Source organism: Cucurbita maxima, unplaced genomic scaffold, assembly GCF_002738345.1.
Source record: "Cucurbita maxima cultivar Rimu unplaced genomic scaffold, Cmax_1.0 Cma_Scf00049, whole genome shotgun sequence".
NCBI lineage: Eukaryota > Viridiplantae > Streptophyta > Magnoliopsida > Cucurbitales > Cucurbitaceae > Cucurbita > Cucurbita maxima.
Window position 1 is genome coordinate 425,034 of NW_019272065.1, and position 19,469 is coordinate 444,502.

General features: G+C 35.3%; 4 protein-coding genes and 1 pseudogene across 10 annotated transcripts in view; 3 read left to right on the plus strand and 2 right to left on the minus strand.

The window, feature by feature from the left end:
- Window positions 1-6,288, plus strand: part of LOC111471236 (E3 ubiquitin-protein ligase RFWD3) — a 7,831-nt gene extending 1,543 nt beyond the window's left edge. The window contains exons 3-14 of one of the 3 annotated variants that reach the window (XM_023116949.1): window positions 26-115; window positions 202-246; window positions 667-747; window positions 1,777-1,870; window positions 2,054-2,112; window positions 2,722-2,832; window positions 2,930-3,069; window positions 3,164-3,203; window positions 4,077-4,139; window positions 4,220-4,413; window positions 4,996-5,489; window positions 6,130-6,288. In XM_023116949.1, the coding sequence (XP_022972717.1) occupies window positions 26-115; window positions 202-246; window positions 667-747; window positions 1,777-1,870; window positions 2,054-2,112; window positions 2,722-2,832; window positions 2,930-3,069; window positions 3,164-3,203; window positions 4,077-4,139; window positions 4,220-4,413; window positions 4,996-5,485 (1,407 nt within the window). In that variant the 3' untranslated portion in view covers window positions 5,486-5,489; window positions 6,130-6,288. The remainder of the gene's footprint in view (window positions 1-25; window positions 116-201; window positions 247-666; window positions 748-1,776; window positions 1,871-2,053; window positions 2,113-2,721; window positions 2,833-2,929; window positions 3,070-3,163; window positions 3,204-4,076; window positions 4,140-4,219; window positions 4,414-4,995; window positions 5,490-6,129) is intronic. The other 2 variants (XM_023116951.1, XM_023116950.1) reach the window with 2 other exon arrangements.
- Window positions 6,289-7,141: 853 nt separating this feature from the next.
- LOC111471240 (thioredoxin-like 3-3) lies at window positions 7,142-9,245 on the plus strand. Of its 5 annotated transcripts, XR_002715169.1 has the most exons (5): window positions 7,142-7,376; window positions 7,573-7,598; window positions 8,071-8,296; window positions 8,920-9,050; window positions 9,145-9,245. XR_002715169.1 is itself a non-coding variant. In XM_023116956.1 (4 exons), the coding sequence occupies exons 1-3, from the start codon at window positions 7,239-7,241 to the stop codon at window positions 8,288-8,290; spliced, it is 384 nt and encodes a 127-aa protein (XP_022972724.1). In that variant the 5' UTR covers window positions 7,142-7,238; the 3' UTR covers window positions 8,291-8,296; window positions 9,145-9,231. The 5 variants fall into 5 exon arrangements, 4 of the variants coding, with proteins under 4 accessions (XP_022972724.1, XP_022972723.1, XP_022972725.1 ...); XM_023116956.1 differs by lacking the exon at window positions 8,920-9,050 and having other exon boundaries at window positions 9,145-9,231; XM_023116955.1 differs by lacking the exon at window positions 9,145-9,245 and having other exon boundaries at window positions 8,920-9,084.
- On the minus strand, window positions 8,222-10,108 carry LOC111471239 (annotated as a pseudogene).
- A 2,428-nt stretch (window positions 10,109-12,536) lies between these two features.
- Window positions 12,537-14,206, minus strand: LOC111471272 (zinc finger protein 593). The gene is made up of 4 exons (XM_023116994.1): window positions 13,995-14,206; window positions 13,766-13,874; window positions 13,331-13,393; window positions 12,537-12,802 (listed from the first exon to the last, which is right to left on the minus strand). Exons 1-4 carry the CDS (start codon window positions 14,077-14,079, stop codon window positions 12,700-12,702), a joined length of 360 nt encoding a protein of 119 aa, XP_022972762.1. The 5' UTR covers window positions 14,080-14,206; the 3' UTR covers window positions 12,537-12,699.
- Window positions 14,207-17,036: 2,830 nt separating this feature from the next.
- Window positions 17,037-19,114, plus strand: LOC111471268 (heavy metal-associated isoprenylated plant protein 3-like). The gene is made up of 5 exons (XM_023116990.1): window positions 17,037-17,116; window positions 17,272-17,419; window positions 17,749-18,017; window positions 18,189-18,267; window positions 18,370-19,114. Exons 1-5 carry the CDS (start codon window positions 17,108-17,110, stop codon window positions 18,810-18,812), a joined length of 948 nt encoding a protein of 315 aa, XP_022972758.1. The 5' UTR covers window positions 17,037-17,107; the 3' UTR covers window positions 18,813-19,114.
- Window positions 19,115-19,469: the final 355 nt, after the last annotated feature.

Sequence of the window (19,469 nt, forward strand, 5' to 3'; positions counted from 1 at the left end):
AAAAAAAAAAAAAAAAAAAAAAAAGTGTCCACAGTGCAATAGGAAGTGTTCAATGAAGGATGTTAGGAAACTTTTTGCATCACGAATTGTTGCTGCTGATGAAGAATCTCAAAAGGTTTTTCTAAATTCTATGGTTTTGATATTTGCTTTTAAGTTTTAAGGAGGAAGCTAATCTTAATAAGGATTCTGCTTGTTTTACAGAGAATTCAGTCACTTGAAGCTACTTGTGCCTCTCTTGAGACGAAGGTCGGTAGAACCCATCACTTCTTTAAAGTAACTAAATATAAGTTATCTTCTAAATTTGCAGCCTTTTCTTTTAAAAAAAAAGAAGTCAATAAGAACTGAAAAAAAAAAATTATAACTTTTCTCAATAATCTCTTACAAACCCTCTAATTTTTTAAAAAAGTTTCACTATCTTATGATTTGATAGTATTAAATAAAATATTACATTTTCCTATTGTGTGCCTCTAAGAAAAACTCATTTTCTATTGTGCTTTAGTTTGCCTCACTTTCATTAACACTAATCTTAACATATGATGACGTATCTCTTATGTTTGCTCCTTATGGTTTTCAAGCCCTTATATATACTTTCCATTTGGTTTCATTCTTGATCTTTAAACAGTGATGTGTCATTCGTATTTGTTTGCTATGGTCTTCAATGTGTAGAATGCCAATTGGTGTAAAAAAGAAGTTGAATGGAAAAAGAAAGAAACAGACTTGCAGTCAAAAGTTTATGAACTTACCGAGGTACATTTTTAATTGCAAAGTTCCGTAAAATTAACTCCTCTTCATGGGTTGGTTGGCTTGTTAAGTATCTTAGTGTTGATCTGGTCATGGCACCTGCTACATGTTGAGGTGCACTTAGGTTGCTTCCACTTTTATCCTTCTCCGTAGTCTCTCCCTTAAAATTTTTTGTTGGGTTTGGTGTATGCCTCCTTTTATAATGATTTTGACCATTTGCTATTGTGATGCCGTTTTTAAATCGTTTACCAATGTGCTATCTTATACATTTTGTATCAAACTGTTTTCATCGAGTTGTATTTTCAACTTTCAATTTATTGCACCTAGCTTGTGTAGGTGACTAGGTCTAATTTTTGTGGTTGTTTATGCACTTCCATGCCATGAACAATTATGAGATATGCCAACTCAATGATCGAACCATAAACAAAATGCCCCAAGTTTGGGTTTCCAAAGGCCATCATGCCATTGTTTGAATTTACACATCCGAATAGGAGGTTCAAGTGACCTCTTGGGATACATCAAATAGTCGATTCCTTTTGGAACTGCATTTCCACCTTTACGTGTCAAGAAATATGCAACATGCATTTCCATATGCTTTTTTCTTTGTTCTACTGTGCATCCTACACCGATGTCATCACAATCCTTGGATGCTTGGTTCCCATATGGATATTTTTGAGTCTAGCAATGTACCCATACATCTGTGTTAACCAAGAATTTCCTGGCTCGTCTAGAAATTCTGTCTTTATAATTGGTTAACCAATTAACTCACAAAAACCAATTTGGCTGGTCCTGTTCTTGCTTTGTTGGTTCTTGGGTAAGTCTCTTGCTCGGAAGTGATCGAAAATTCTTAGGAGTGGAGTAGGTGGGGAGCAAATTTCTTAAGTTTTGAGAAGAGCAAACTTCCAGCTGCAGACAAAATTACATTATGAGTTCTGAATTAAACCAATAAAATTCTTGGTTTTAAACCAATTTTGTTTTATGTTTGAGTTTTTTTTAAGCTATATTATTAAGTAATTAATATCTAATTTTTTACAGAGGACAAATTATTTGGAGCATTTATTAGAAGATACAAAGAGAAAACATGAAGTAGCCCATCTTGATTGCATCTTTGAGGGGAAATCTGTATCCGGTACTAGCAAAGTTTAGTTAGAGACATCTTCATTCTAGAATTTTTGTTGCTTTAATTTGCATCATGTCCACCTGGAACTCTAAACTCATGATTTTATTGTGATGTTTTTTCATTCCATGTCTTTTGAAATTAAATCTGTAATAATGATGAGGATGGCGTCTTATCCATTGATATATTTTTCAGATCATAACTTTGGCTTAAGGTTTAGTGGACAGGTCTCTTCTTGCGGTTTTATATTAGAGGTATTCTATTGGGGATTCTCAATTTTCTTTTTAGTTTCTACATGCTGTATTTTTTTTTTACGATTTCAAGGAAATGTTATGTTTCTTGTTTTTTAAAATAATAAAGAAGGCTACAGCTGTGATGACTTCATCTTCATTCATGCAATGCCAGTTTATTTTCTGAACTTAAATTTCTATTAATTCTTGAAGTCTGAAATGTGATTGAATGGAGTTGGAAAATATTATTATTTTTCAAATTGCACGTGGAACTATTTTCTTTTACTAAGGGATAGTTTTTGAATACAGAAATCTTATTGAAGGAAGTCATTCTCTTTTTAGGTGGGCAAATAAAAATTGTTTTGTGAAGTTTACCAACTTTGCTTATTTGAAGTTTACGGATTAAGTTGTTATTTCAAAATTCATATTCTAAGAAAGAATTTTAGTCAACAACTGAATGACTTTAAGATTTTGGAAGATAACTGGTGCATAATTGGAGTGGAGACTAAAATTTGTTTAACTCTAATGAGATTTTTCTTTTTAATACATGCTATCTGGAAAGTTTATTGAATCGTCAATTTCCTTTTAAAAGATGTTCACTCATAATCCTGACATCACAGTTTGGTAATTTAGAAAGAGCTGCTGGTGGATGGTGCTCGTTCAATTGATGTAGATTCCTCTAATCAAGTTGTTTTGGTTGCAAGAAGGCAGCCTGGGTTTGGTGGAACACATGTAATTACTAAGGTATGGCTTCTGATTTTTTTTCATGAACTCAACTTTTGTAGGCATTTTAGTATTGAAACCAATGTTCTGTTTCTTTTTGTAAATATAACTTCTTCAGATAAGCTTAATGTCTCCCTATGAAAGGGAAGATATAAGAATTCCTTTTTGTACTAATGCTGTAAAGGACTTGCACATTTCTCCGGCTGCCAGAAACCTTGTGCTTTATTCTTCGTTAGGGAAGAAATTAGCTGTTCTCAGGTAAATCAGGTGCTATATCTTTGAAATTGAATATATGGTTTTTTATTCATATTTTTTTCCTCCAAGGCTTACCTACTCTATCAAATCATTGCAGTATGGAGAGCAACAATATCATCCTTGACTATGATTTACCAGTAACGTTCCCATTCTCTTACCTATTTTTTTGTGTTAAAAACTATGAATTAGCTTTTTTTTTAAAAAAGTTCCAATATATCAGTTTCTCAACTTCTATAAAGGAGTAAAATATTACATCGGAGAACAACCCAACAGTTTCCCCTTTAAGAATGGATTGTAGATGAAGAATAAGTCCTAGAATCTTTAGTAAGAGTACACCAAAAATACAGATTATTTTATTATTATTACTGCATAAGCTTACTTACGGGAATTTAAGATTATATGCGAATACAACTCTTGGCCCTTTTGTATGTTCCTACTTGTTATACTGTTTAAATGTTTGTAATGTCCACTCACACAATTTTTAATTTTACTTTTAGAGAGTCTGGTATCTGAATTAAATGGAAGTTTTTTATTTTTGCAATTCATTTTAGGGTTTATAAATGAAACAACATGACTTTAAGAATGTTGCTTGGTCGTGTTCATGGGATCTTTGTTAGATTATGTCTCTGTTTGGTTTGAAGTCTATTATATAGTCCATATCAAGCTCTTAAGTCTCACCTCAATCTCTTCGTTGTATTTTGAACTTTTATTGAGTCTGATCCTGGTATCATACTTAAAAGCGTATGTTATTGTTTGTAGTGATGTGAATTAAAAGGACACTTTTTGCAATTGATTTTAGGGTTTATACATGAAACAGCCCAATTCGTGGGACATCGGCCCTCTTGTAAAAAGAAAAAAAAAGAAGAGAGAGACAGCACAACTATAAGGATGTTGCTTGGTCATGTTCATGGGATCTTTGTTTGATTTTAAGTCTGTAATATAGTGTTATAGTCTGTATGAAGTCTTTAAGTCTCACTATGTTTTGTTTAAATCAATGCTCATATCTTCAGGATGCTGCTTGGTCGTGTTCATGGGATCAGAATAGTTCACACTATGTTTATGCTGGATTAAAGGTCAGTCCAAACATTCCTAGACAATTATGAAGTTTTCATTGAGTTTACGATGGGTTATTAAAAAATTTCCTCCCTTTCAGAATGGTTCGCTCATGATGTTTGATATGCGCCAAACTGTGGGTCCCTTGAAAACCTTGCAAGGCATAACGAGCAATCCAGTCCATACAATACATTCTCTTTCAAATAATTTGACTCTTTCTAATGATGTAAAATCTGTTCTGTCTGCTTCTGCATATGGCGTATGCCAATGGAACTTCGATGCCTCAGAAGAAGGGTAAGCTGATGTGCTATGAATCCATGCTCTGTGCTTACTTGCCCTTGCAGTTTTCTTTTTATGTTGCTTCTTTGTTGATCGGTAGAACTGAAATATTTGCTTCATTTTTCACCATGCTTTATAACATAATGTTTGAAGTAACCATATCATAAAAGGTTATTACAAGTCTAGTTCTTGAACTTTAATATCTTTGTTTTTTTGGTCCTTAACTCCAAAAAAATGTCTAATAGGACACTTTTTAAAATTCAAGGACTAACTTGTAATTAAATCTAATTATCGTGTCATTTACTATTGCATTTATGGTATGTTGGATATCTTCTCATATCTTACTTGAGCTATTCTTTATTCATCAATTCCTTTCATGGACATTTTAAAAAAAAAATCAATTCCTTACATGGAAATGTAATGCAACACTATCCTATATAAACTGTCTTTGCTATTAGTACCACCTTAATTCCTTGGGGGGAAAGAGGGAAGGCTGTTTACTAGTTTGAAGGCCATTTTTAACCTGTCATAAAATTATCACGTCCCTTACTATACCACATGTTCTAATATTTTCTACAAATGTGCCACACTTTGAAGGCCATTTTTAGTTCCAGAAACAAATCAAGGAGTTTGTACATCTCTGGCCTATTGCTCGAGCCGAGACGAAATTGTTGCTTCATATCGTCCCAAAGTTGGAATGTCAAGTGAAATACCTTATTCTCAGATTTCACCTTCTCCTTCCCACACTGCTGGGCATAGAGTTGATGGGTGCCACATGGCATTCAAGAAAGAAGAAAATTTCCAAAAATTTTCAAAGTTGGGTTCTGCACGTGCCAATATAGATGCAATACGCCTGCCGAAATCTACTCTCATAGACTTACAAGACTGCAGTAGTTTGTTTGTATTCGGAGATGCAGTAATGAACGAATTGATCCTGCAGGAACTGCCTTCTTTTAGGTCTTTTCAGCATCTTAAAGTACATAAGCATCCTGTTCGTGACGTTAAGTATTCGTATGGCTTCGGTAGAGGATTGCTTAGCTGTTTAAGTGATGATACTCTGCAACTTTTATGCACCAATGGCTCATGAATCAGTAAGTTGAATTTATGGTTTAGCTTTTTTCATCCGATATGGTTTATATGCTATACTGTCATCAATATTACATACTTCCAAGTATCGGTTAGATGCCCTCTTTTTTCTTCCTTTTTGAGATTCATCTGAATTCTTCTTGCTATGGCTGAACTGTGATTTTGGCTTTAAAGAGAGCTTGGAACTTGTGAGGAGGCTTGATCATTTGTTAGGTTTAATGCTTACATTTGGGCATAAGATTTTTGTTATTACCCGCCAAGCTTTGTTGTCCTAGATTTGTCTAGTTTGTTTATTGGTTCTTTTGAGTAGGCTGCTGACTCTTTTCTTAGTTCGATCGTCACCTTTAGGGAGGTAAGTTATGGCTTACCAACTAAGCCAAAGAGTTACAAAAAGGACTCTCAATTGGCCATAATATGGACAGGATCATAACTACAAAAGGAATTAGAGAGAGAACCATATTGAGGTTCCACAATGAAACCATAATGGTAGACAAACACAAAATTCTAGCTTTATTCCTGCATGGTGTTCCAAAAAAGAGCTGTCTTGTTTCATTTTTCTCGACAAAAGCTTAGTTTTCCCTAAAAATTATTTAGCAGTTCAACTTTTTAAAGTACTAACTCCTCCTTTTGTGTCACTGAATGTAGGTTATTATTTTACTCGGACTTGTTCTAAGTTGAGACATGTAACTAGGTAACTGATAAAAGAGTTCGACAATCAGGCGTTCAAGACGAAGACGAAGACGCGTTTAATTCATAATTTGGGCTCTGCAACACTTCCAAAAGCACAAAAATCATTGATCCAAATTCAAAATAATCCCACCAAGAGTGGATTTTCTCCAAAACTTTTAAGTGACAGTTTGAACGGCATCTCTTTAGCTTCTTTACCTTCAAATGGTGACATCCGGCGAACAATTATTCTCTTTTGGGTGAAGAATAACATTGGCAGCTGCAGGGACAGAGTTAAGATCCTCATATTGGAACCTGCAGTTGTGATTTGTGAAGGTATCCAATTGCTTTAACTCATAGAGACAAATAATAACCTTAGGAATCACTTAATGTTGACAAAATTGTGAAGAATCCCAAGGGTTATCTGATTGAGTTTATTATTATGTTTTCCAATTTCTCTAATCCTCAATGATTTCATTGTATTTGATAGAGTAATGGACACAATAGGTTATGTCTATTACTATATGTAACTCTTGACACTTATTTGATGGGTTATATATGCAATAATGAATGTATCTATTGTTTTGTTGTTCTAATTAGACCTTCTTAGGTATCGTATATATTTCAACAATGTTATATCTCATATATATTTAATATGCTAACGATAATTTATTGAACAAATCTTCAAGGATATCTTACACATCGTGTACGAAATAAACAGATCATTTGAATCGAAATTAGAGATGTCTATGGGGCAAGGAGGAGATGGAAAAGTCTTCCCTATCTCCATTCTAGCCATCTGATCGCTTAAAAATGAGGGGATTCCTAAGTTTTCATTTTTCTATAGAAATTTTATCATAAAATTATTAATAAATCCATCTAAATAAAAATATATATAATAATCAACAATTTTAATATTATAATAATCTTTTAACCATTTGAAAAATATAAAATATAGTTTTAAATTTAAATTCAAGATGAGAAGGAGAAGAAGGAAAATAATGGATAACGCAAGCTAGAAAAAGAGAGATTGAATTCTCTTCGCCAATCAAATTTGGAATCAGTAGCCGCCGTACACCCAAAAGCGGATGGAAGACAAGGAGAAGAAGGGGCTAGAAGGCGCTGGTTTGGATCCTACAGTCAGTCGCCATGGCAACTTGAAGAGTGCTTCAAGCGATCAAGATTTCAAGGATGTTCTTCTTCAAATCAAGTCCTCAAAAACCACTGTAAAATTCGTAATCCCTCATCAATTTTGTTTCCCGCTGCCCTAAATTGGCATCCTCGTATTATTTCTTGGCCTGGAAAACTGTGTTAGCATCAACGGGATGAAGCTTCTCTGTTATGGGGTTTTCGATCCCCTTTGTTCTGTCGCTAGTTTTTGGAATATTGATTGTTTGATTCTGTTCATTTAATGATTTGCAGGCAGTTATCAATTATGGTGCATCCTGGTAAGTCCAAACTTTTCTTTAGCGGATTGAACGCAAGGTGTTTGAGTATATGCCTGTGTGATAACTAGGTCGTATCATTAGAATCAGAAATGTTTCTCTCTAAACATAGGCGATTGGTTCATTTCATAAGAGATGAATTAAACTGAGTTACAATTTTCATTTCACCATGAATCACTGTTCTTGGCAATACTTCCATAATGGGGGTTGTAAAAATTGGTCTGGTTCACACTGAATGACAAGAGCGATGACTTAGATTATTGGATTGATGTTAAAAAAAACTAACCAACAAAGCTCTGCATTACCATTGCAGAGAGATGGTTGATAGAATCTGGTACTACTCGGTTTCTTGTTTTATGGCCTCGACGATTGGTTTGCTGATATTAAAACCTGCAGGAGGCTTAAAGGGCTTATGGATTGGTTTGTTGATATTAGAACCTGCAGGGCTTAAAGGGATTGTTATTTTTCGTTTCAGGTGTCGTGTATGCAGTCAAATTCTTCCAGCATTCTGTCGCCTGAGTAACAATTTTCCAAAGGTTTCTTTCATCTATGCAGATATTGATGAATGTCCAGAAACAACTGAACACATCCGATACACCCCGACATTTCATTTTTATCGCGACGGTGAAAGAGTAGACGAGATGTTTGGTACTGGGGAAGAACGACTGCACGACCGGTTGTGGTTGCATTCCTAAAGCCAGGTTAGATTAACCACCACATCATCATCATTTGTCATCATCAGTTATGAGGATGAGGAATACACACCGTAGTTAGGTTGGTAATGGCTCTGTTTTGGTATTTGGTTCAGAAATTGAGCTCATTTCTGTATCCATCTCATTCTCTTTATAAACAAGATCATTTCTAGTAAGCATTTCATTTTATCCTCTTATGAAGTCATGTAGATTGTTCTTAAAGGTAGATTTACAATGGATACTCGGTTTCTTTTGACATCTAAATCACTAGTGTCAAGTGGGAAAATGCATTTTTTAGGTGAATTTGAAGCACAACTTGTTCACGATCACCTCGAGAGTTGAAAGTCGATATAAAAGAATAACAACATTGTAAAATCCAAGGCAGTCACAGCACAGTTGGATCTGGAAGCAACAGTTTATAATAAGGGTAGATTTTTTACTAAATGAAAAGAATAAAGAATAGAGGATTCGAGTTGTACAAACTCGGGACAAGACGTCCTGAGCTAATCAGAGAGCAGGCAAATCTAGCCACACTTCTCTATTGGGTATACAAAAACACAAACAAATGTGTATGAAAAAAGCTACTTTATTTTTCCTGCAAGCACACTGATGGTTGTGATCATCGCTTGCATACATTATATTGAGCCAATCAGGCATTTGGCTTGAGAAGCTTTACAGTTTCCCAGGTGAAATCTGGGTCGTCACGGCCGAAATGACCATAAGCAGCCGTCTTCTGGTACCTTGAGTTTCCTCCTCGCTTCAAGTCGAGATTGATTGCAATCATTCCAGGCCTAAAGTCAAAATTCTCCTTAATCAGGACAAGGATATCCTTATCTGGGATCTTTCCTGTTTTGTAGGTGTCTACAAAGACTGACAGGGGCTCAGCTACTCCTATTGCATAAGAAACCTGCACGATACAGCGACGAGCGAGTCCTGAAGCAACTACACTCTTTGCTGCTTGCCTAACAATATAGGCACCACTTCTATCTACCTTCGTTGGATCCTTCCCTGAGAAGGCACCACCACCATGAGCGCCCCACCCTCCATAGGTATCAATGATAATCTTCCTTCCAGTCAGTCCTGCATCACCATGAGGTCCTCCAATGACGAACCGACCAGATGGGTTGAGATGGAAGATAGTATTGTTGTCGAGATACTTTGCAGGAATGACAGGTTTTATGACATGTTCTTTCAGATCTTTAGCAATCTGTTCGTTTGTAACAGTTTCGTCATGCTGGGTTGAGATTAGAACAGTATGGACCCTAGCAGGGACCATAGCTCTATTCTCATTCTTGTACTCGACGGTCACTTGCGTCTTACCATCGGGCCGAAGCCATGGGCAGGTTCGGTTCTTCCTGACCTCAGTGAGCTTGGCACCAAGTTGTGTAGCAAGGACATGGGTGAGTGGCATGAGCTCTGGGGTTTCATCAGTGGCATAACCGAACATGTGGCCTTGATCACCAGCTCCTATCTCCTCAGGTTTCTTGGTCATGTGTCCATGGACTCCTTGGGCAATGTCAGGGCTCTGTTGTTCTATATTCACCAGGACCTTGCAGTTGTCGCAATCCAGACCGACATCAGCAGAGATGAATCCAATTCCTCTGCAAGTGTCTCGAACTATTTTCTCGTAGTTGACGTTGGCCTTGGTCGTGATCTCACCAAACACCATGACCATGTTGGTTTTGGTGCAGGTCTCACAAGCGACCTTGCTCTCGGGATCTTGTTCAAGGCACGCATCGAGGATAGCATCAGATACTTGGTCACAAATCTTGTCAGGATGGCCTCATTGACAGACTCAGAAGTGAAGAGGAAGGTATCCATTGTAGACTGGCATAAACAGTGACGAAGAATTGATTTCCAACATAAACAGAATCAACATTACATTGAAAGGAATGTAAACAGAATCAATATTACATAAATAATCTACGATGAATCTTAACAAACCGTTGTATTAGATGAACTCTGGTTCAAAAGGGATCGAAAAGAGCGAAATAGATCAACTATTAGCATTAAAATCTCGAAGACAAGAACAAATTCTGAATCAAAGACAACAATAACAAAGGAAGATTGAGTCACTAAACAAGAGCAATAACAATTGGTATGATATTGTCTACTTTGAGCATAAGCTCTCGTGACTTTCAAAAGTCTCATGTCAATGGAGAGTTATAAACCCTTTCTCCAAAAAGTCTCAGGTCAATAAGGAGAATATTTCTTGATTATAAACTCATAATCATTTCTAATATAGCCTAGCTTGGGACTTTCATCCAAGAATAACAAAGGTAGATTGAGTCACTAAATAAGAACAATAAAGAAAAGGATCGGAATAGAAATGAGAAGAGAACAGAAATAACTGCGAATTGAAGAAGTAAACCCCGGAGGAAATGGAAGCGAGTTGGGAAGAAAGGAGGAGGAAGTTGAGGGAACAATGGAGTACGAAGATTTTTATTGATAAATCGAAGGGACAAAGTGGGGCTTTGAAGCAAAATGCCGAACGGAGACCCGCTCCTCTCCTCCCTCGCAATTTAACCCCACCATCTCCAATCTTCATTTTTTTTTTTTTTTTTTTTTTCCAACAAAATTAAAAACACTTTTTTTAAAAAAAATAAAAAAAGAAATTATAATCAGGTGGGAAATTGACTTTGGGAGGAAAATTAAAAAATAGAATCTAGTTCATATCGTATAATAAAATACAATTTAGCCTCAAATAAAAATTTTAAATTTAATTTTTTTAAAAAAAAACATGACTTTTTATATTGGTTTTCTTTTCCCGAAAACAATTTCCTTGGTAATTATAATTCAAAGGAAGTTGATTTGTTAATTATCTTGGACAGAAAGATATATTTTGTAAATGAGTGATTTTTTGAACATCTTCATTTTTTAATATAGTAAACAAATAGATATAGGATTTATAAATTTTCAACTTTTTAACACAAAAAAAAATAAAATAAAATAATGAGTAATAATAATTATTAAGTAAAGGGTATGTTCAAAATTATGAAATTATCACAAAATAGTCCAAAATGATTCTCTAATTTAGAGACTTTTTAAGAGAGTAAACCTGATGTCCAACCCCGTTTGAAGGAAAAATTCAAAGACAATATTTGCTAGTAATGAACATGGGCTATTACAAAAGATATTAGAGCTAGGCACCGAATGGTGTTGTCAAGGGAGGGTAGATTGTGAGATCTCACGTCGATCGAACGAAACAAAACATTTCTTATAAGTGTGTGAATCTCCCTAATAGACACGTTTTAAAACTGTTAGGCCAACGACGATACATAGCAGACAAAAACGAACAATATCGACTAACAATGAGCTTAAATTATTGCAATAAGATACGTATAAAAATGTGATATCATGGACATATGAAAAAAGTGAATAGAATTTGAATTGAAAATGTAAATTTATCATTTTAAATAAATAAATAAATAAAATAGAACAAAAAAAGTGTAGTTAATTAATACTCAATTTGGGTGGAGATGGTGAGATCATACAAGTTTAGCCATCAAATTAGTCCATGGATCTAAACCATTAAAACTTGGAAAAAATGTTTATACAATCTTCACTTTATTGGCTGTTGAACCCTGGATGAATTTTATACTATCAGCCTGTTTTGCTCCTTCCCCCCCTCATATTCCAGTATCTCGCTTTCTAGAGAGAAATTTTGAGAGAGATTTAAGAGAAATAATAGTCCTTTACAGTACAACAACATCAAGGGAGGATTGACCAAGTTCAAACCTTCGATCTCAAAACACGTAGTGTAGCCTAGCCATCTTTATCTACTAAGTTATACTCAAATTGAGAGGAGCGATAAAGTTGAGAGAAGTCTTTCCCACATATCTGGCCTCCCCACTTAAAACATATTTTTGTCTTCAATGTCAAACTTTAATTTTCCTAAACTAAACCGATCTTTGTAGTAGTAGTTCTTCTATGTGAACGCACCACCATTCACGCCTAAACTGACCTACATCGCTACCTAATATACAATTCCTTACAAAGCGAGTAATGCATATGAACGCATGTATATATTGGGAATAGGACAACTACCCAACTCTACTAATTCTAACTAGGTGGCCACCATGACATAAAATGATTCCCTCTAAGCCTTTTATTATTTTCGACTCTTCATGACCATAGGAAGAGTCATTCACTGTAAACCTTTTACTATTAACACGGCTCTCCATGATCACTAAGAAGAGCCATGGGGTTATATTAGGTAAGAATGTAACATAACACAAAACTAGGAAGCTGGTGTGAAATAAGAAGCTAAAATTGATTCATAAAACGAACTCTGCAAATACAATACATGGGCATAAAATGTATGATAAAATTGATCCTTTTGGTTAAACAAGAAACAAACCTCATTCTAAGCTCTCTACAACACCAAAAATGATTTAAGTTGTGTGATAAGCTCACATTGCCATAAGCTTTGGACCATTATCAGGCATGCCCATCCCAGCAGCTAAATCGGCGTCCAGTTGCGTGTGGGGTGCAGGACCCATCATAAGTTTTACCCTGCACCATTGTCGTTGTGGATAGTAACATTGTTAACAATTGCAAATCAAATGCTCTTCTCTAATACAATCATACCAACTTCATATCTTACAATCAAATGAATGTAATCAGAGTCACAAACACATGTGCCATATCTATAACATATTAAGAAAGGATCGAGAGAGGAAACTTAAGAAATTAAGGCCCCGTTGATCACTTTTTTGTTTTCGAAAATTGAATTTGTAAACGCTACTTCTATTGATGGGTATCATTGTTTCGTTATCTACTTTCCACATATATTTTCCAAATCCAAGTCAAATTTTGAAAACAACCTTAGTTTTCATAAACCAAAATCCAAATGGTTATCAAGCAAGGCGTAAGGTAGTTCATTCCATTTTTAAAAATTAAGTTATAATTTTACCTACACACCAATAGAGAGAGAACAATTCATTACGTGAAATTGTCTACAGATTCACTAAGCAAAAAATAAAAGCGAATTAACAACGTAACAAAATGAAGCAAGAGCAAGTGAAAATTGGCATAGCTTACCGCTTCCTGTGGCGCTTGGTCTTGAAATGTTCATCCCTCACAGATACATTCGCAAAGTACCGGCTGAAACCACCAATCATGAATACAAATATTATAGAACTCCAACCGCCATCAGTAATTAAATCAAAATTCGTAAGCCCCAACCCACTACACTGTTTTTCCCATTCCACTAATCCCTTATAAGTAGTAAACCTCAAAATTTATTTCTGAATTTCATTCAAGATGAAGCTAACAATACTTCACTAAATATTTCAGCCCTCCAGCTCCATCTAAACCTAATCATGAACACTAATGATTCATTTAAAGTCAGAATGGAATTAAATGAAATTTATTCCTTGATATTAAATTCGACTGATTCAACTTGCATGAGAAGCAATTTTCTACAGGAATTTGAAGTCAAGTAATAAAAAAACATTAACGGAGGAAAGAACTTACTCGCAGTGCAAGCAGTAGTACTGCCCCATTCCAGGCAAGTCTTCATCAACAGGTAGAGAAGGCCTCTCCACCTCAGGTTTCTTCAACGCATCGTAAACCATATCGTCGCGTGATTCACCAATTCATTGAGTTAAGTAAAATACCAAAAAAAAAAAAAACGTAAATAATACAGGAAACATAAGAAGAATTGAAAGGGGAAATCCCATTAAACTAGAGAGTAAAAGGATATCATTGATGAGAAATTTCGTACGCCTAGCGGACTTGTGCGAGTATCTCCGCTTCTTGACGCTTCTGTGAGGGCACTTTCCTCCCATCTTCTTGGATTGGAGTCCGGAGAGCCTAACTACGGAAGAATCTGAGTAAGATTTAGGGTTTTATTCGGCGGTTCTTCCGCCAGAGCCCTAGCGAGAGAGAAAGAGGGCTTGTTGAGAGGAGGATGGAGTAAAAAAGAAATCGCGTCTACGCTATAAAACGACATCGTATGCTCTTTGACCCAGTCAACGAAGTTCAAGGAGGCCAACTGGGCTTGGGCTGATCTGTAGGTTCCTCTGGTTTGGGTCAACGTTTACATGGGCCTTCAAATATGGGCCCAAAATTATAGAGAAATCCAACTTTTTGAAAATATTTTTAAAGCTTTCACTAAAAAATAATTAAATTAAAGATTATGGAGAAATCCTTACATGACTTTTGACTTATATTATTATTATTATTAAAAAAAACAAATAAATAAACAAAATTTTAATTTTTTTAATATTTGTTAAAAAGTGAAATTCCTTGACAAAAGATGTTTGCTAATAGATGATTATTTGTACAACACTTGAGGTTGGATGAGGTATTAAATATTTAAAAAAAATTTATTGAGTTTTGAAGGAGGTGGACACTGGTGGATGTGCAAGCGAGGATGTTGGGCTCGAAAAGGGGGTGGATTGTGAGATCACACGTCAATTGGAGAGAGAAACGAGTGTCAACGAGGATGCTAGACCCCAAAGAAGGGTGGATTATGAGATCCCACGTCAATTGGAGAGAGAAACGAGTGTCAGCGAGGATACTGGGCCCCAAATAAGGGTGGATTGTGAGATCCCACGTCGGTTGAAAAGGGGAACAAAGCATTTGTTATAAGGGCATGAAAACCTCTCTCTAGCACACACGTTTTAAAAACCTTGAGTGGGGGATGTGGTAAACAGAAAGCAACAATATCTGATAGTGGTGAACTTGTACTGTCACAAGTCTCCCTTCCCTAACATGATTAATACTAAATAAAAACATGTTTGAAAATGATTTATTTTTAATGGTCGAGATCGAGTACGACCGCCCCAAAACTAAAAAAATGGTTAAAAAAAAGTATAAAAAAAAAAACGACAGGTAAATGGAGTGAGGCACAAGCATAGAAGACCCAAACCCAAGTCAAGAGAATGAACGTGGGTTCCATCCATCTCCATTATTGGGTTTAGTTGGACCTTAGGGCTCATCCACTCAATGGGTAGGGTCCCTTAGGGAAGGAAACTTCATGGAATTTGTATCCAAATAAAGGGGAAACAATATGGAACCTTCAAACCAAATCAATCAACCAATGCTCCCTTTTTACTTTCTACACGTCCACACGAAACTAGGACGAAATTTCTTTCATTTTGTCTATGAACCGCCAAGTATTTAGCTTAATTGAATTGAACCGAATCTAGTGAAGTTTGTTCGAGATTATTACTTATTTTTAAAAGCCTTTAAAAGGTTCAAATTAATTGTGTTACAACTCCTTATCTCCATGAAAATAGCTTTTATAATAATTATTATTATTTTATTTATTTTTTACGGAAACAAAAAGTACTTTTATTTGGATGGTACTATTGTAATAACGACAAATGACGTGGAGTCCAAGAATTAAATATTTGCAATCTACAAAGATTTTATGTCACAAAAAAAACACCTTTTATTCTATTAAATAATCAGTCCCGTCTCCACGAGAGAAATTTCCTTTTATTATTAAAATGTAAATTTAAATTTTATTTCTAAACAAAACGCTACATAGTTCGATTAAATCCAAAAATAAAATCGAAATATTCCAAACAAGCAATAACAAAAAAAGAAAATAATCCATAGAATTATTTTTGTCAGACGAACACAACTCTCCACAATATTGGATGAAAGTCTCACATCGGCTAATTTAAGAATGATAATGCGTTTATAATCAACGAATACAATCTCAATTAGAGTAAGGTCTTTTGGGAAGCCCAAAACAAGCTTATGCTCAAAGTGGACAATATCATACTATTATGGAGAGTTGTGTTTGTCTGCGTGCTTCCCACCCCATCATATATTATATTAAAAATAATGTTGTTTAGACTAAAATTAACTCACCAAATTAATAAACAATTATATATATATATATATTATATATTATATAGGTGTTCGTTTTTCCTGCTAGGACTCACCCCATTTGACAGGCTGAGAAATGTGATAGGGGTCTTGTCCCTGTCCCACACGCACCATGATTGCTTATTTATTTATTTATTATTATTTATTTATTATTGTTGTTAAGATGGTTATTAAGAATTAAATGTATAAAATTTAAATTTAATGTTAAATTATTTAATAACTTAAATAATTCCACATGTTTGAACATTTCAATTTTATATTGGATAATTAAAAGATAATAGTATTTGTTTCTCTCTTGATGTTTAAGAAATTTCTCTTTTATATTAAGAATCTTAATGGAAATTAATCATTTAAAAGGAAATAAATCAAAATAAAAATTTGTAATAATTATAACGTTTTTTTTTCTATTTTAAGAGTAGTTTTAAGGGTAATATTGTAATTTTGAAATGTAATTTTAAAATTTAGTTTTTTGAATTTAGCTAAAAATTGGACATGATTTTAAAAAATTAAATAATAATACTATGCTAATTAGATTAATTTTTGTTTTACAATATATAAATAGTATTAAATTTAAATAGCTAATGAATACGCGAATTAATTAATTATTAGATTTTGTTTTAATAAATAAATACTAAAAATGTAATTTTAATTTAAAAAGGTTAAATTAAAAATTTGAAATTTAGTAAAATTGGATGACAAATTTATATGAAATTAATATATTGTATATTTATAATTTAATACGTGGGTCAAGTCAAACAACGAGTCAAATAGTCGCGGAGTCTAAATTGATGGCCAAGCGGCACCCAAGCCAAAGCCCTATATAATAAATAATAATAATAATGATAACCATGGCAATGTCAACATCATAAATACATGAACGGCACATCATACATCCGACACTCTATATAAATACGCGTTTATTCCTATTTCCCAACACTTCAAGCAACGGGAAGTTCAGACTTCATATAACAAATGGGCGAGGTTAGTTACAGAGACGAGTCTCATGCGCTTTATGCTTCTTCCTTGTTTTCTCTTTCAATTTCTTGTTCATCAATTGCACGCTTCCGATTGTTGAGGATGTTTTGCTGTAATTGTGGTGGATTTGACTTTAATTTTTGTCTCTGTTTTGGTTTCAGAAAGTTAGTGCGAAGAATAACGGTGAGAAGAAGGCCAGCGATGCCGGTCAGAAGAAGGACGACGGTTCTGTCACCGTCGTTTTTAAGATCGATATGCATTGCGATGGCTGTGCTAAGAAAGTGAAACGCGCTGTGAAGCATTTGGAAGGTAAATATTGTTGGACTTAACGATTTTGAATCTCTTCCGAGTATTTTGTGTTTTTTTCCCCAATTTTCATCTACCTGTACTGGAAACGATTTTGTTCTTCTCGGCTTTCTTCTTTGGCGATTTTGTTCTCCACGATGCCTCGAAGTATATCACGAAGTAACGAATAATCCGGAATATCTCAGCCTCCTGCGATTTCATAATTTGATTGTGATGTTTTTTTTCTTGTTGATTTGATCAAATGTGATTTCGGATTAGGTTTTGTTTGAACTTTTTCAAATTTTGTTCGTGTAGTGGTTGGCTAATTGAAGGAATTTCCTCCTTGTTTGTAGGTGTGAGTGATGTGAAGGCCGATCCTGCATCCAATAAACTAACTGTTACTGGTAAAGTGGACCCTGCCTCGATCAAATCGAAGCTGGAGAAGAAGACCAAAAAGAAGGTTGAGATCGTCTCTCCTCAGCCTAAGAAAGATGGCGGTGGCGATAAGAAGGCCGATGAAAAATCAGAGAAGAAGGCCGACGGAAAGTCAGAAAAGAAGTCTGACGAAAAAGCGGAGAAGAAATCCGAAGAGAAAAAGGCAGACGACAAAAAGGCAAAAGAGGTAATACTAGAAATATTCAATATGAATCATCGTGTTTCTCTAGAACGCGCTTCTTGGCCTCATCTCCATTTTCAAGTTATATTTTCGAAGTAATTTTATAATCATTAGCGATTTCAGTACCAAATACTTGAAATAGCAACTAATTTTCGTTTCAATTTGTTTCTGGAACAGGGTACTGTAGTCTTGAAGATGCAATTACACTGCGAAGGTTGCATTCAGAAGATTAGGAAGGCAGTCATCAAATACAAAGGTGAAGAGATTTAACTCCGACTCAAAAATCAATTTCAATTGGAAGAGATTATACAATCTATAATAGAAAGTACTAACTCGACGTCTCTGAAATTTTATATAGGAGTCAATGGAATTACAATAGACGGGCAAAAGGATCTGGTCACAGTGAAAGGCACCATGGCCGGAAAAGACCTTGCAGCGTACCTCAAAGGCAAGTTCAATAGGTCCGTCGAAGTAGTTCCTCCTAAGAAAGAAGCAACCGCCGCTGCCGGTGACAAGAAAGAAAAGGACGCAAAAGTCGCCTCCAGCGGAGGAGACGGCGGTGGCGCAAAAATGGAGATCAGCAAGATGGAGTACAGCGGTTACTCATATCCGCCTTCAGCATTTTACTACGGCGGTCACGCCATGGATGCTCAGACGAGTTATCCAGTCCACGGCTTCGCAAATTCCAGCAGCTATTACACAAACCAGAATTACGTTAACCAAGGTTACGCGATGTACGACAACTCTCACGCGCCTCAGATGTTCAGCGACGAGAATCCAAATGCTTGTTCCGTCATGTGAGTGCACAGACATCCATCTGCTATAGCCTGACGTAATACATACGCTGTAAATGAATTAAAATCTTAGAAAGAAGAAGAAGAAGAAGAAGAAGAAGAAAAAGAAGAAGAATTAGATAAATCGTTTTTTGATTTCTGTTCTATTCTGGTATGCTGGCCGGCATCCCGGCCGATCTGCTGCGGCTAGTCAGTCCAATTCAATTCATTGGGGGAGTTGGTCCTTCTTTTTTTCATTATTTTAGTGTACTTTTTGTTCGGTTCAAATAACCGACATAATAATAGAGATCAGTATAAGATTTCCTTAAATGATTGTTGCCCACATTTATTATAGATTAAATTGTTTATACTTTTTTGGTTCAAGATAAGATTTAAGCTATGGCTTCCAACTCAAGGTGAGCATAGTTTAAAAATTATCATGCATTGACACATATCAACCAAAAAAAAATCTAAAAATTATTAACTCATCATGATAATTTACTGGGTGGGACTTCCCAACACCGCCTCGACAATTAGACATCCAACCCGTAATCGCAAGAGCTGAGCTCTATACCAATTGAGCTATATATCCCCCAAGCCAAATGGGACGTGTATGAAGGAGTCAAATGCTTCTTCTATTCTTTCTTTGTCGTCGTAGTTGGGCCATCCTGGACTTCAACTTGAG